We start from the raw sequence: 15137 nt of genomic DNA on the forward strand, positions 1-15137 counted from the left end.
CTTCTCGAGCTCTTTCTGCTGTCGGAGGGAAGAGATGCGCGCGCGCCCCACTGACATTTACCAAAGTCATCAAGCAAAGGAAAAATGGTATTACCGGAGAAGAAACAGCTAAAAGCGGCGTGTTCCGTTCAGGGGACTGGATTTATAAGAACACCTTGTGTAAGCAACTGAACTGCAAAGCTTGTAGCCTATTTCAAAATAAAGCTGCACAGAGGCAGGTGTGATGAAAAAAAGTATTTCTAAATATGAGAAAATAATTAAAAGGTAGGCTTACGTCTCTCTTTTTCATCACTTTAGTCAAATTTGAATTCAAAGAGACTAAAAATGACCTTGGCTTCTTTTCTAACAAAAACCAAACACCTGTTTATATTTCCCCCAAAGACAACTTTCCTGAAGTAAACAACTAATATCTTAAAATCCCAATAAGTGCATTGTGTTAAATGAACAGTGTAGAATAAAGAATCTCTTTAATTTGGGAACACTATTATTATTATTATTTTAACATTTTAAAGAAGTTTCTCTTGCCTTACTTCTATGCTTTTATTTTCTGTGTTTTTATTCTTTTTACCTTGTCTTATGTACAGCACTTTGGTCAGTCTTGTGACTGCTTTTGAATGTGCTTTATAAATAAATTATCTTGAAATGAACTTGAACACTTGCCAAATATTCTGCCAACTGAAAGTCACAATAAAAATTTTATTTAGCAGTTATAGGCTATGCACTCTGACAATATTCCATCATACTTTTGGATTATTTTTAGATTGGATAGTGGCAATTCTAGGAATAAAGGCAGAGGCCAAATGTTTACAGAAGTTATTCAAATAGTGCAAGATTTAACCCTAACTGTTTTTGACCTGTTACATTGTATGTGCATATATACAGTTGAAGTCAGATTTATTAGCCCCACACTAAATTATTAGAACCCATCCGTTCCCATCCCCCCACCCCAAATTTCTGTTTAATGGAGGGATTATCAACATAATTCTAAATGTATGAGTTTTAATAAAGCATTTCTAATAACTAATTTATTTTATCTTTGCCATGAAATAATATTAGATATTTTTCGAGACACTTCTATACAGCTTAAAGTGACATTTAAAGTCCTAGCTAAGTTAATTAAGTTATAGGCAGGTTAGGGTAGTTAGGCAAGTTATTGTATAATAATGGTTTGTTCTGTAGACTATCGAAAATGAATATAGTTTAAAGGGGCTAATAATTTTGACCTTAGATGGTTTTTAAAATATTAAAAACTTCTTTTATTCTAGCCGGAAAAAAAACAAGCAAGACTTTCTCCAGAAGAAAAAATATACATTTTGTAAAATTGTCCTTGCTCTGTTAACCATCATTTGTGAAATATTTAAAAAAGACAAAAAATTCAACAGGGAGCTGACAATTCTGATTTCAACTGTATAAAGGCCTATATATAGGTATTTTCAGGGGTTAATTTTACATGTGCACGTGTAAGATGTCAAAAATCATAATTTTACCTGCAGAGTTTCTGTGAGAAAGAAAATAATTGCGTCAACAAATATGGGAGATTGAGCAGAATTGCGTAAAATAAATAAACCTTGAAACTCTGATCAATGAATGACATGATTATTCTACTTGCGTATGATTATCATTTTTGGTATGTTTTAAAAGAAAAGCAAAGTCAATCAATGACATAAATGTTAATAAAATTAACATAATTAACATTAAGAACTAATATACACTATATAAGTGTATGCACAATTCAAGAATTGAATTGAATATAAGTATATTGTATACTGAAACTCAAGGCAGATAAGAATTCAAAACAACATTAAAGTCTCTTAACAATCCATCCACCTATCATCAATCAAACTTTTCCCCTCACATGGAGAAAACATGGACAACAACTGCACAAATCTCAGAGACTTTCTTACACTTTATATCTTTGTATATATTGTATATTCACAACCAAGCCGTTAAACACACACATACCTCATGTTTTCCATCATGATGTTCTGATTGGTCTATGAACTGGTTTCATTGCCAGTTGCCATCTTGCTTACCTCCACTAGAGGGCGCTTGTTGTGCATCTGAGGCAGGGGGTTTATTATCAGCCAGGAAAACAGAGGGGTGTTGATTACCATCCTTCAAGTCCAAGAGCCTTTGGAGGAGAGGCGGGAAGTCTTGATTTTCACCAATTAACTGCTACAGCATCACAGCGCTTCCACCGTTTAATTCTGGAGGTGTTGTAGTAAAGGACTTTGAACATGCACATCACACTCTCATCTATTTGAAGACTAATTGTAAAAATGACTTTGTACATATACGTTTCTCCAATACAGAAATGCTTTGTCTGGTGTGGCAGCTCGAATCAATTTCAACATCTTGAAGCTTGCATATGGTCTGTAGGTTTAGCAATATGGCTTAATTTTATGACAGACAAGAGCAGAACAATATTTCTTCATTCATTCTTTCTCAACTAGGGGTCCCTACTTTCAGCAACCTTCCTAAAATACTATACAAGGTGTGTTTCCATCCAAAGATACTAATTAAACTTGTGCCAAACAGCAATATTGCATAAAACACCAATAAATAGAGCACAGTTTCCATCTGAGTCACAGAGAACAGTCTTCACTTGCTGTGAGGTCGGTCTGCTGGTTTGTCGATTAACGTCCCATCAAAGCCATTTTCTACTCAAATGTGCACAAACTTTTTTTTTAAATGCACATTAAAAATTATGCATTTCCAGCATTTTGTTGGCAATATTCTAAAATGCACATAAAAATTAGTGGATTAGAAATGGTTAATAAACATCCTCAACCTCAAAACAGCAAAATGACACACGGCTGACTGATGTCTGAAGCAAAAGGCACACAAAAACTTCAGAAGTTTAAATACAGTCATTTGATTGGTTAAATTTGGCAGTATTTCCAAACAGACTTATCAGATTTTTAACACCTGGGCCTGTAACATGAAGCCGGATTAGCTGGCTAGTTAAATTCAGCATAGTTTGCACAAATTCTGCTGTCTTCATTTGTTACAAACACACAATTTTTTTTACAATTTAAACAGCATCTTTTGGGATCTTTTCTGTTGGAGAAACTGTTGTCCAAATTTTTTTGTTTTTTTTTAAGTTAATTAAAAAAATCTTAGGAACAGTATAGCAGAAAATTTTGTTGATTTTAAAACCTTGACTTTTCCACACCGTGGTATACCTTGAACACGGTTATCATCCCGTGCCTACTTCAGTCCACTAAAGACTATAAGCAATGAACAACTGACAATAAACAGACAGTTCTGCCAAAAAAAAGAAAATGTCATGTGTTGCTAAATTTCTGAACACAAAGGAAGATATTCCGAAGAATGTTGTAAAAAAGCAGCCATTACCACCCATTCAAAAAATACCCTAAAAGTCAATGGCTGCATTTTTGCAACATTTCACCAGTAGGTCTGTTTTTGTGCCAAAACAGAGGAGATTCAGGTTTAGAGTGAAGAACTAATAAATTTTAGCAGCTTTTTTAGCTCATATGTTAAATGAATTGTTGACAAATGAGACATTTTTGTAAATAAACCAACGCAATCTCACGGTAATTCGTAACTTTTTGATTTAGTGGCTAATTCTTATGAATTCATACGATCTAATTAGTACCATTTAGTACGATTTGATCATTACCCAATGATGGTTGGGGTTAGGTGCCACGCGTCCTTTTTAAAATCATACATTTTCGTACGACTGAACTCGTACAAATTAGTACGAATTATCCACTAAACTGACAATACATAAAATACTTACGTTTCCTCGTGAGATCAGGCTGGAATGAACACCTCAAATGGAATTAATATTGTGGAATTTAATATTATTAATTTAATTTGCTGAAATACAAATGAAATCACAATGTTGAAACCTGAAGTCTCAAAACAAACCATTTGGTTGAAACGGGTTAATCTATTTTATTATTACAGATGTTACTGCAACAACAAATTGTTCCATTACATTTGTACAGTTCAATTAGTAGGAATCTCAAGACCAAAAACCAAAACAAAACAAACAACAACAAAAAACAGCTATGATCAACATAAAGCTGTGCAAACAAAGAAAGTTTATATCAATTAGTTCTCTGAATGCTCTCATAGTACATTGATGTCATACACTGACTAGTCCTGACATATGCTTTCAAATCAAACGGGCAGGCATGTCTTTGAGGACAATTGAAGATTGATAATGCTTCTAACTGCTTCGACTCTTAAGCTCAACAGCCACATATTCCTTTTCAGCATTTCTTTTCACTTGGATTTGCATCACTTTATGAGTCACTACGTCTGGATGATTAAATTCAAATGGCCCTGATCAAACGAGGAGCTAAGGGATCATATAAGGGCACCAAGATATGCATGAATCACTGTTCATACAAATCACATTAAAACTATGCAGCATTTTGCTGGTCAGGACAGCAGATTCATATGGACAACTTGTAAATTAATTTGGTAAACTTTTAAAACAGACAGATTTCTATTGGAAAAACTAAATTTCAGTCAAGAAAGATTAGCTGTTTCCATCCATATATTTTATGCACATCTTGGAAATTAAAAAAAAGCGTTATGACACCAACATTTGTATAACTGCACATTTAAAAAAAAAAAAAAAAAAAGTCCATTCACATTTAGTCATTTAGCAGACGATTTTGTCTAAAGCGACTTGAATTGCTGAATCCCTGCTCAGTTTTAACAAGAGGCAGCGATACACACAAGTGGTAAATATACAAAGGAACTGTTAATGCTCAGAATTAGGTGCTAGGGTAAGAGGGAATGTTTTTTTTTTTTTTGAAGAGCAAGCGAGAGAATGGTGTTTCTACAGGTGGTTTGTCAAGCACACTCGCCTGTGTAAGGCGCACTCAGTTGTCATGTGGTTAGGTGAGGGAGAGAAGCGGGTCCTGGTTTTCCCCAGAGTCCTTCGTACAGGGTTTTAGGCGATTGTGGAAGAGATGTGTTTACAGTTGTCACTTGAATGATACCAGTGACTCGGCATTCCATGTGGGAATGAAAAGATCATTCCACCAGCATTAAACATTGAATGAAAAGGTTTTGCAAAGTGACTTATAGCCTATCTGCAATGGTACCAGAAGGCTCACCGACCGGAGGCTCCTGGAAGGGATGTAGACCTTCAGAAGCAGGTGGAGGTCAGAAGATGCAGTGCCAGTGGCTGTTCTTTAAGCAAGAATCAGTGATTGTCTGGTAACCAATGCAGAGAGATAAAGAGGTTTTACATGGCCTTTCTTGGGCTCTGAAGCTCAGATGTGCTGCAGAGTTCTGGATCATCTGTAGAGCTTTAAGAGTGTAAGATGAGAGTCCAGGTAGAAGAGCTTTGCAGTAGCCCAGATTTGAAATGACAAGAGCTTAGACTGAAAGTTGTAGCATGATTTGTTAGGAAGTATCTGACATTGAATGTTGAAAACCTGCATGATCGAGCTGCGAGTGGGATGAACGTTATCTGATAGGTGAAAAAAATGCATAAACTACAATGAAAACACATTTATAAATTAAATTACAACATGCGCATAAAATATGATTTTGTTTTAAAAACTTGGCATGATGGGACTGCATTAATGGACAAAGTCATCTTGTGGTCATTGTGTTTCATCCTAATCTTGAGGTGCAAGTAATTTACCAGATAAGAAAAAAAAAGGCCCACAGTGGTTTCTCCTACCATAGAAAATTTCATTTCTCTTTTTCATATTTGGCACGTTTATCAAGTTACAATTTTGTTCTCTTTGACTCACTGGATATGAAGTTTTTAAAAATCGCAAATGTTTTATGCTCAAAACTGGAACTTCTCAAAGTCTATTGTCCTGCGTCCCAATTCGCGTACCATCTGTCCTAAATATTACTCAAAAATCGAATTAGTAAGTCCCAAATCATTGCATGTTAAAAAGAGTAAGCCAAAGGTTTCCAGATGGTATACTATACAAGTGTGGAACCGTTCATACTCTAACCACAGTGCATTGTGTGTAAATTTAATTAAAACCACAAATGCGGGGTGAAAACTGTAAATAAACTAACATGATGGACACAAGTAGAGAGACGTCAATAAAGATGTTTGTATGACTATCAATTAATATCAAGCCAACGGAAAAAATATTTCAATCGCGTTTTCTGTGATATATTTAATCTGCAACAATAGTGAACTTATAAAGACGTGCTTGGACATTAACGCCTGATTGCAGAATTATCCAAAGACCTGAGGAGATTTCTCTGCATGAAAGACCTGTGAATGGCAGATTAACCCGCTGCTGCTTCTCCAATAACATAGGAAATTAAATATGAAAGAAATGTGGATGACTGACAGGGCTCATAACCAAGCAACACAACGATCTGTTAATGAGGAAGTCGGATGTCTTAAAGCTTGCATACTCTTCTGTTACACACTCAAAAGCATGTACGTTTCCTTCAAAAAAAAAAAAAGTACACACTTTTAGGGCATAGTAAAGTATGCGAATTGGGATGAAGCATAATTTAAATCTTTGGATGGAATTAGAGCTATTGCTAAAGTAAACGTGATGACTACTTCAGTCTTGCGAACACAGACAAAATCATGACAATCAGTTTTTCGATGTATGTTGGGAAAAACCCTTTATTAATCAAATCTGACTACAAAGAACCAAGAGAAAGTACAAGAGACATCATAGATGTTAAAAAGGGACCCAGCAAAGACAACACTGTGCAATTTAGTCTCTTTGCATAAATTAATATAGAAACAAGGGGCCGGTTGAGGAGAAGTGTGCGGACATCTTGTTGATCTTTAGTTTGTTTTAAACCTTTGGTCCAGCACTGGGCGTCTGGATGAGTCTAGAAGTCAGGACCGTTCTTCTTCAGCTTGCTGTAGTCCATGTTCACAGCGTAGAACTTGAAGAGGAAAAACGAAAAGGAAATTGAGAATACAAAATAAGCAGTTTAACAACACGCACTCTGCAAAATCCATTAACTCCACTGCCTGTTTAAATATTGAACTTGAACTCGACTCCACATCAAATTCGCATTAAGACACGAGCTTGATTAGATTTGTACCAGCTAACGCAACACATAAAATGAGCTTATGAAGCGCTTAATGAATTAAACTCATTTAGATCCGAGATTAGGTCCTGATACGGTCTTTCAGTCACATCTTTTAATAGGATCCCCTTAGGTGCTCAAGCAACAATGGCAGCTTTAAGCGCTTTGCTAACAACACATACGCTGGTCAGTTAGCTTTTAAACTCTAAATTACTACTGCGTGCTAGAGGCTAAACGTCTTCAAGAGTGCTTTATCATCACATTAAAGGACTGTTCTGAATCCAATCAAAAAGTTTAAGCCATTAGAGCAGACTATAGCTTTCACTCGTCTCTCAAACCGTAAAAATAAAATCAATCCACAGAGCAAAGCATTCCAGAAAATGTAAAAGCAAAACACGCCCATGTCTGCAGTTTTTAAACAAACAATAAAAGATCTGTATTTTTAATAAGCAGCATGTAAGGTTGTCTAAAACAGTGGTTCCCAACGTGAGAGTCGCAGGATAATGAAGAGGGCTTGGTGATTTACAAAGAATTGAATTAAATTTATTAAACCATTAGAAATACCATATTTTATCCAAATCCTACTGAAGTTAAAAACAGTAGTTTATAGTTACCGCCTTTCGTTTTTGTTCTTTTTTTCTATTGGATTGTGACCCTTGCGGTGATTACATTATATTAAAATCACAGCAATAGCGTCAGATGCCAAAGATTGATTTTATGGCATCAGGTTAAACTTTCTGGCACATTTGAACCACTCGCATACATGAAAAAATATAGACATTAGCCTTTCAGTGTGGGTGTGCTTCATTGCATGCAAGGTTTCTATATGCGTTTATAACCACCTCAGAGGATATTAGGGGTTCATAGGTATTGTTATTTTATGGTTCTAGGGCTGAAAAGTTTGGAAAGCCCAGGTCTAAAAGAAAAGGGAAAAGAAAAAAAAAAAAAACTTGTTCCTGACGTCACACCAACAAACATTTTCAACCTCTTCTTAACTAAAACACAACTGGTTTAACTCATCAGAAAGTTACAAGAGACTCCAAAACCTGAAATGAATGGGTCAGATAAGGAGAATTATGTACTGTTGGTGTGCCTCCAAGAACAGGGTTGTGAAACACTTGTCTAAAACTTACTTGGCAGAATTTCCACTTTAAAAGCCGACTTTAAAAGGTTATACTGTAAATAAAAATTCTATTTTAATAGAAAGTTTTTAGCATGTTAATATCATGCTAATATGCATTTTTTACAATATTTATTTATTTACAGAATTTATTTTATACATCTTCTCCAGCAAACAAATTATTTCATATGTAATAATATACAAAAAATAAGAGCCTTTGTTCTTGTCAAGAGTTTACTTTCATTTGTGCATAATCTTCTCCCAAAAACAAAACATTCTACTTATGAAAATGAAAAGAAATGCTGTAAAAATAGAATGAAATAAAAGATAAATAAAACAAATCTCCTAGCATTGCCAATGAAATTTGCATTAGAACTGTTATGTATTGATAATGTATTATATTACTGATTAAGTAATGTAACATACTCTCACAAATAAAAAATCCTTTTTTACATTTTAGGAGTAAAATTTTCAATATTTGTTGTTTTAATAACCATATGCATTTAGACCCGTCCAGTTTTGACTGGAATGCATCCCAGACCACCTCTTGAAGCACTCTGGGCAATCGGATTTATATCAGTCTCAAAGGAGTTTCAGTGGCCTTTTACAACTATCCTTTCACGATCAGAGAGCTTTCTGATCAGTAAAAACACATGAAGTGATTAGGTTTAGTCACCCAAATAGGGCTAACAAGACACGAGATATGCAACAAATATTGCTGCTAAACTTGTGAAAAGATGTAAAAATTAATTTTACGTCACAAGAAGTCAAAAATACGCTCTATGTTAACAAAGTGACAGTCAAAAAAATCACTTAAAATCTAGCAAGTCTAGAGCTCTGCAGAAACTTGTTCCACTGACTTCCATTTAAAATAAGTACAAACACTTCAAAAACAGTTTATCGATTTTCTGTGACATTTAAGATGATACCAGTTTTCAACTGAACTCATGGCATTAAACTTAACACAGAGAAACAAAAAAGCATAATAAGCAGCAAATGCATCTTAACTAACGTTTAAATTTTGGTTTATTTATTGCCACATTAGCAACTTATGGCATTCCATGGCAAGATCATTATATTAATACATATTACAAAACAACTTTAAAAAGATGATACCTTTTACCTTAAGAACCACTTGGTTAAAATAGCAATGTTTCATACCTTGTACTGATCAGTGGGCCCCATTTTATTCCAGGGCTCTGGGTTGTTCTTTTTGTCCCAGCTGTGAAGATGAAGTAGATGTGTACAAATGAGCAAGCCATGCATAAAAGCAAATACAGGGATAGCACGATCACTGGAGCAGCACTGTTGTTATATTCAAAATGATCATGTTGAGGTTTTAAGATTCCTTAATCTTAAATGGAAAGATCACCCAAAATAAAGTGCTTACTCTCAACTAGTTCCAAACCTGTTGACGTTTTTCTTTAGTTAATAACAATTGAAAACATTTTGGAAAATGTTCATTAATGACTTGCACTGTATTTTTGTTTTCTACTACGGAAGTCAATGGCTCCTGGTTTCAAATATTTTTCAAGATTTTCCAAATCAACAGAAAAATAGTTTTGGTGTAGATTTGGAACCACTTAAGGTTGAGTGGACACAAATTAAACGGTGAGTGATTTTTCCCCCATTTAATAACAATAATTCCTCAGTCAGTGCTTGAACATGAGCTTTCATTAGAGCAGATGCTTACCAGACATCAGGGTTACGCAAGGCCAGGCGAGCCAGATATGACAGAGACATGGTGCATCCGCCGCCAATGAAAATAAACAGTGGGATCAACTATAGTGAGAAATGAAAAACAAAAAAACAAAACGACAAAAAATAAAGCAACATAATGACTTAATGATGGCCATCTAATCTGGTGGTTCACAACCAGTTTTGCTTAAGCATAGATATTTTACATGATAGCAATCAAGCAGTAAACCATTTAAAACACATTTACAGTTGAGAACCACAGATTTAGATTACAGCAATAACTAAAATTACTGTTACATTAAACAGTCCACAAATTATACTGCATGACAACTCAAAAGCCTTAATGTGTTAGAAAATGTAAATTCTGTCGTTCCGATCATCCGAGACCTTCGTTCATCTTCTGAACACAAATTAAGACATTTAGACTAAAGGTGCACACTCATGCACTATTCTACACCATATTGTAGTATAAATAGCGCAAGTGTGCATTCACACTGAAAACCCTAAAAAGAATAAGTGCACGTTAAATACTGGGACGATGCACTTATTCATCCGTTAAAATGAAGTGTGGAATGTTGGACACTTTATACACTCATTGGCTGATGCTTTGCTCACAAAGCGGATGGTGCAGAGCTTTCGGGCACTGATGTTGTATTACTTTTCTTTATTCTGGATTGTGAAAGCAAAATTCTCCTACAAGAGTGATTATAGTAGCTCCGAATAGTGAACGATATACTCATATTTGGTAGTTTGGTCATTTATTTCACCAATTTGGAAACTGTCAAATGTCATCTAGGAAATGGTTTGAATTTTCACTTATTAAAATAATAATAATAATGTGTTCCATTTGGGACGACTGACTACATTCATATACTGTACTATGCTGTTGAGTGTGTAAGTGCATAAGTACATAGTGCATAAATGCATAGTGTGCCATTTGGCATGCAGATCAAATCTGAGAGCTCCCTCAACCTCCATAAACAAAAACTGCTTCATGAAGTTTTGAAACGTCTTTAAATCTTTCATTATAAATCAGAGGTTTGGAGCATGTATCACACTGCCAATTTGCCATGTTCAGATGATTTCAGCCAACTGAACTTTATTATGTCCAAACTGTTTTGTAATGTTTCGAAAAGTTAAAGGTTTTCTACTTGTCAGAAGCTTTATTCAGATTGCCCTCAAGTTGCAAATTGCTGAACAGGCTTCATAGTTTCTTGTTTTAAATGTTTGTAGATGTTTAAATTAGGGCTGCACAATATTGGAAACAAAGTGACATATTAATATTTTGTTTTTCTGCTAAATATATTGTTATATGGACAAAATTTTACAAGAATTAAATATTTGTAAAGAATTATAATTTTTAGGAAAGTGTATACAGAAAAATACACAACCATGAAATAATGCACATATGAAAGCAGAACAAAGATAAAAATTAAATAAACAGCGCTTGATTGTTTTTAAATGGAGTCTAATGGCATTAAGGTTCAGAAACACAAATGTAAATAACACTGTAAAGTCTTTATGGTATAAACAATTCATCTTTGTTAGTGGCAAGCTTTAGAATTTCTTGCAAATTCTCTTAAAATGGTACAGTCACCAGCCTCAAAAAGACATTAAAATGAAAATCTTTCACATAATTAGAACCTATTAGAGAAGATCAAGGTTTATTATTCCAAACATGACATTGCAGATCCTGTGCTGTGACTATTGAAGATTTGCAGATTGCAATATCATTGCTAAAACTATATATTGTGCAGTGCTAGTTTAAAAACTACTTAAAAAGGAGAAATAACTGAAAAGGAATAACAGTTATTAGTCTCTTGTTGGTCAATCTAGAAAACCCCACCATGGAACAAAAACACATCTTAAATAAAATTAAATTTTAAAAAAATGCATATTTTTGCACACCTGATATTTAATGATTGATGACAAGCCAAGTTGATTTTTAAGTTACACTTTCAAATAAAAGTATGTGATATGTTTGAATGTCAATTCCACTGCATGTTTTGTCTGAATTTGTGTTGCATCGACACAATTTTTGATCACCAGGTTTCTCTATCATGTGCCACGTTGAACGCTTCAAATTTGCTTTATTCATTAAGTGAATAGGGCTTAGTCCCTTTATTAATCTGGGGTCGCCACAGCGGAATGAACCACCAACTTATCCAGCATATGTTTTACACAGCAGATGCCATATTTGCTTCATTTTGTGAAGAAATTGGTTCAGTTGTGTTGAAGATTTGAAAAGCTTCATTTCTCCCAACACTAAGCAGTGCATCAGGCAAATGTCATATTGCACGTAACAAACAAGCATCCTGGTGAAAGGTGAAAAGTGATTATTTTACTGGGGTTTTTCCTGCCACACACAAGTCTTCCTGAAGCTTTCGATAACTTTTTTGGACTTTGAACAGCTCAAGACCATTGTGCTCTCTGGAGGTAGAAGCAGCTCTCAGATTTCATCTAAAATATCTTTCTTTGTGCTCGGAATATGAACAAAAATCTCAGGGGACTGGAACGACATGAAGGTGAGTAAATAATAACAGAACTTTCATATCTGGATGAACTAACCCTTTAAATAACTTAAACCAGAGTTTCTCCTAATACATTATGCCAGATCTTCCCATGGAAACATCTTCACGCTGTTTTCAGAAATTGTAAGTGGTAGTCATATAAAGCTGTAACGTTACAAGAACTCTCTAGCAGGTGTAAAAGTGAACGCGTCTCTTCATGGTGTCTTTTGGCCGCACTTTGTGTCCTTGAGCTCCAGTCACGTGACACTCAGGCCTTTCACTGACACTTATGCTTTTAATAAGTGCGCACATACTATAAAACATGTTTTAATGTTACTTAATTCAACTCAAATGCAGCATTTACCCATTTATTTAGATAAGCAATCGTTATAAAAGCGTCCAACACAATGAGAACGTGTGTTTACTTGTGCGACTGGTTTAATATGCAATAGTTGTGGCGATATTGACTAGTTATTGGATTTTAATGGAGTATAAACTTTTAATAACTTACAGCAAGTTTATTCTGATTTTGACACAACTTTTATTTATTAAATGCCCTGAAATACTTTAGTAGCAATGTCAACGTGTAATACTTGAATACAGTAAGTTACTTTTATCTTGCAGTGTGAAATGATAGTCATATTTTATTGATTTTAGTATATCTGAATTTACTACATATCGTCGGAATGATTGTTTAATGTTAATTCGGAGACTGGTGGCATGTCTAGCATTCCTTAGCAGAAATGCTAGCATGCTAGCGGTGGCGTTTCTACAGCTCGCTTTTGCCATCGTCTTTCACGCATTAAATCGTCCCGAATTCATCGTTCACTTACGGCAGGATGGCTCCTGAGTTGCCGGCTGACCATGCTCAGCATCGTGATAGATGAGATGATATAAAATCTCCCAAAACTGTAGAGAAATAAAGGGATTAAACGCGGCCCGTTAGCGAGCTCCAGCAGGTCTATTTCAGAACTGAGAAAGGACACAGTCCGCGGGGGGCTTATACAGCTTGCCTGATTTTTGTTTTTGTATTTTTTACACATACCTTGGCATCACCTTTGTATTTATAAATCATTCTCACGATGTAATGATGTAAAGGTATGTATTAATGATGATACAAGTTTTGTATATAATGGTAAACATATATATAGTGAGGTATTTTATAAAGGCGTGGTTGTGGATACCCAAGGCGCGGAAGTTGTTAGTCTGATCTGGGATCTGTTTATAAGTTCGCAAGAACACTACAGTGTTATCTGGAGCAATTTTACATATCTGATCCCAGATATACCAAACAAAAACAATACCATTAAAGGACTTTAAAGGATCGTGTGCTGGCAAGCAATAAAAGTGCCAGCTGTACAGGAGATATCGTAATTTATGAGACACATATGAGCGTTAAACTGATAGGAAATATCTTATTTATTAACAGTTAGATATTCACCTATAAAACTTCAATAATTTTAACCAAAAGCCATTAAGAAATGTTGTGTTTAAATGACGTCTAATAGCCACGTAAACATAGACGTCTTGGTTAAAACAAGACTAGCCATCAAGTAGACAGATTAGACAAACTTCAATTCACATGTGGCCATTTGTTCTTGTCTATTAGTTTTTTTTTAAGTCGACAGTGTTTGAGGCTCATACGTTCTGTGAAGGACATCTTGATCTTATTTCTAAGTTGAAATTAAATAATGCAGTTAAACAGAAATGATTTGTGAATAATAAACAGATACATACACCTTTTTAACGGGAAAAAAACAGAAACGTGTCAATTATTCATTCATTCATTTTTTTCAGCTTAGTCCCTTTATTTATCAGAGGTCACCACAGAGGAATGAACCGCCAACAAATTCAGCATATCTTTTACACAGTGGACATCCTTCCAGCCGCAACCCAGTACTGGGAATCACCCATACACACTCATTTACACACAGACACTACAACCAGTTTAGTTTATTCAATTCACATATAGCTCATGTCTCTGGACTGTGGGGGGAAACCGGAGCACCCGGAAGTAACCCATGCCAACACGAGGAGAACATGCTAACTCCACATAGAAATGCCAGGACTCGAACCAGCGACCTTCTTGCTTTGAGGCGACAGTGCAACCAGAGCCATTGTGTCACCCCTTGTCAATCATACGCTCTTAAAATATCAATGTTCTTGGTTGGTATTGATTGTTCTTGAAGAGCATCACTAGAAACTTTCCATTGTATGCATTTTTTATAGTACTGTGAAAAAGAAGAGTAATCTAAAATGGTTGCGTTTTATTTTCATCACTGAAAAGTTTTTATTTAGTATTCCACATTTTTGTTTCGCTATGAACTTAAGAATTTAGCTTTTTTAATCATTAAAAATACATTTTTATTCATTCAAATAAATAAAGTTTATTATAATTATTATTATTATTGGATAATAAAGGCGGGGGTGGCACAGTGGTTAGCACTGTCACATCAGTTAGAAAGTCACTAGTTTGAATCCTGGCTGGGTAAGTTGGCATTTCTGCATAGAGTTAGCATGTTCTCCCCGTGTTCACGTGGATTTCCTCCAGTTTCCCCCACATTCCAAAGACATACTCTATAGGTGAATTGGGTGAACAAAATTGGCTGTATCGTGTGTGTGTTACTGGGTTGCACTTGGAAGGACATCCGCTGTGTAAAACATATGCTGGATAAGCTGGCGGTTCATTCCACTGTGGCGACCCCTGATAAATAAGGGACTAAGCCGAAGCAAAATGATTGAATGAATGATAAAATTTTACATTTTTTTTTTAAAACATTAAACCACATAAT

General features: G+C 35.1%; 1 protein-coding gene across 1 annotated transcript; it reads right to left on the bottom strand.

Moving 5' to 3' along the window:
* Positions 1-6570: 6570 nt before the first annotated feature.
* Positions 6571-13347, bottom strand: ndufa4a (NDUFA4 mitochondrial complex associated a). The gene is given in 4 exon segments (NM_213417.2): positions 6571-6870; positions 9299-9359; positions 9831-9919; positions 13179-13347. Coding segments are annotated over 4 exon segments (249 nt in total). The 5' UTR covers positions 13221-13347; the 3' UTR covers positions 6571-6813.
* Positions 13348-15137: the final 1790 nt, after the last annotated feature.

The sequence above is a fragment of the Danio rerio genome, chromosome 3 (assembly GCF_049306965.1).
Source record: "Danio rerio strain Tuebingen ecotype United States chromosome 3, GRCz12tu, whole genome shotgun sequence".
NCBI classification, from domain to species: domain Eukaryota; kingdom Metazoa; phylum Chordata; class Actinopteri; order Cypriniformes; family Danionidae; genus Danio; species Danio rerio.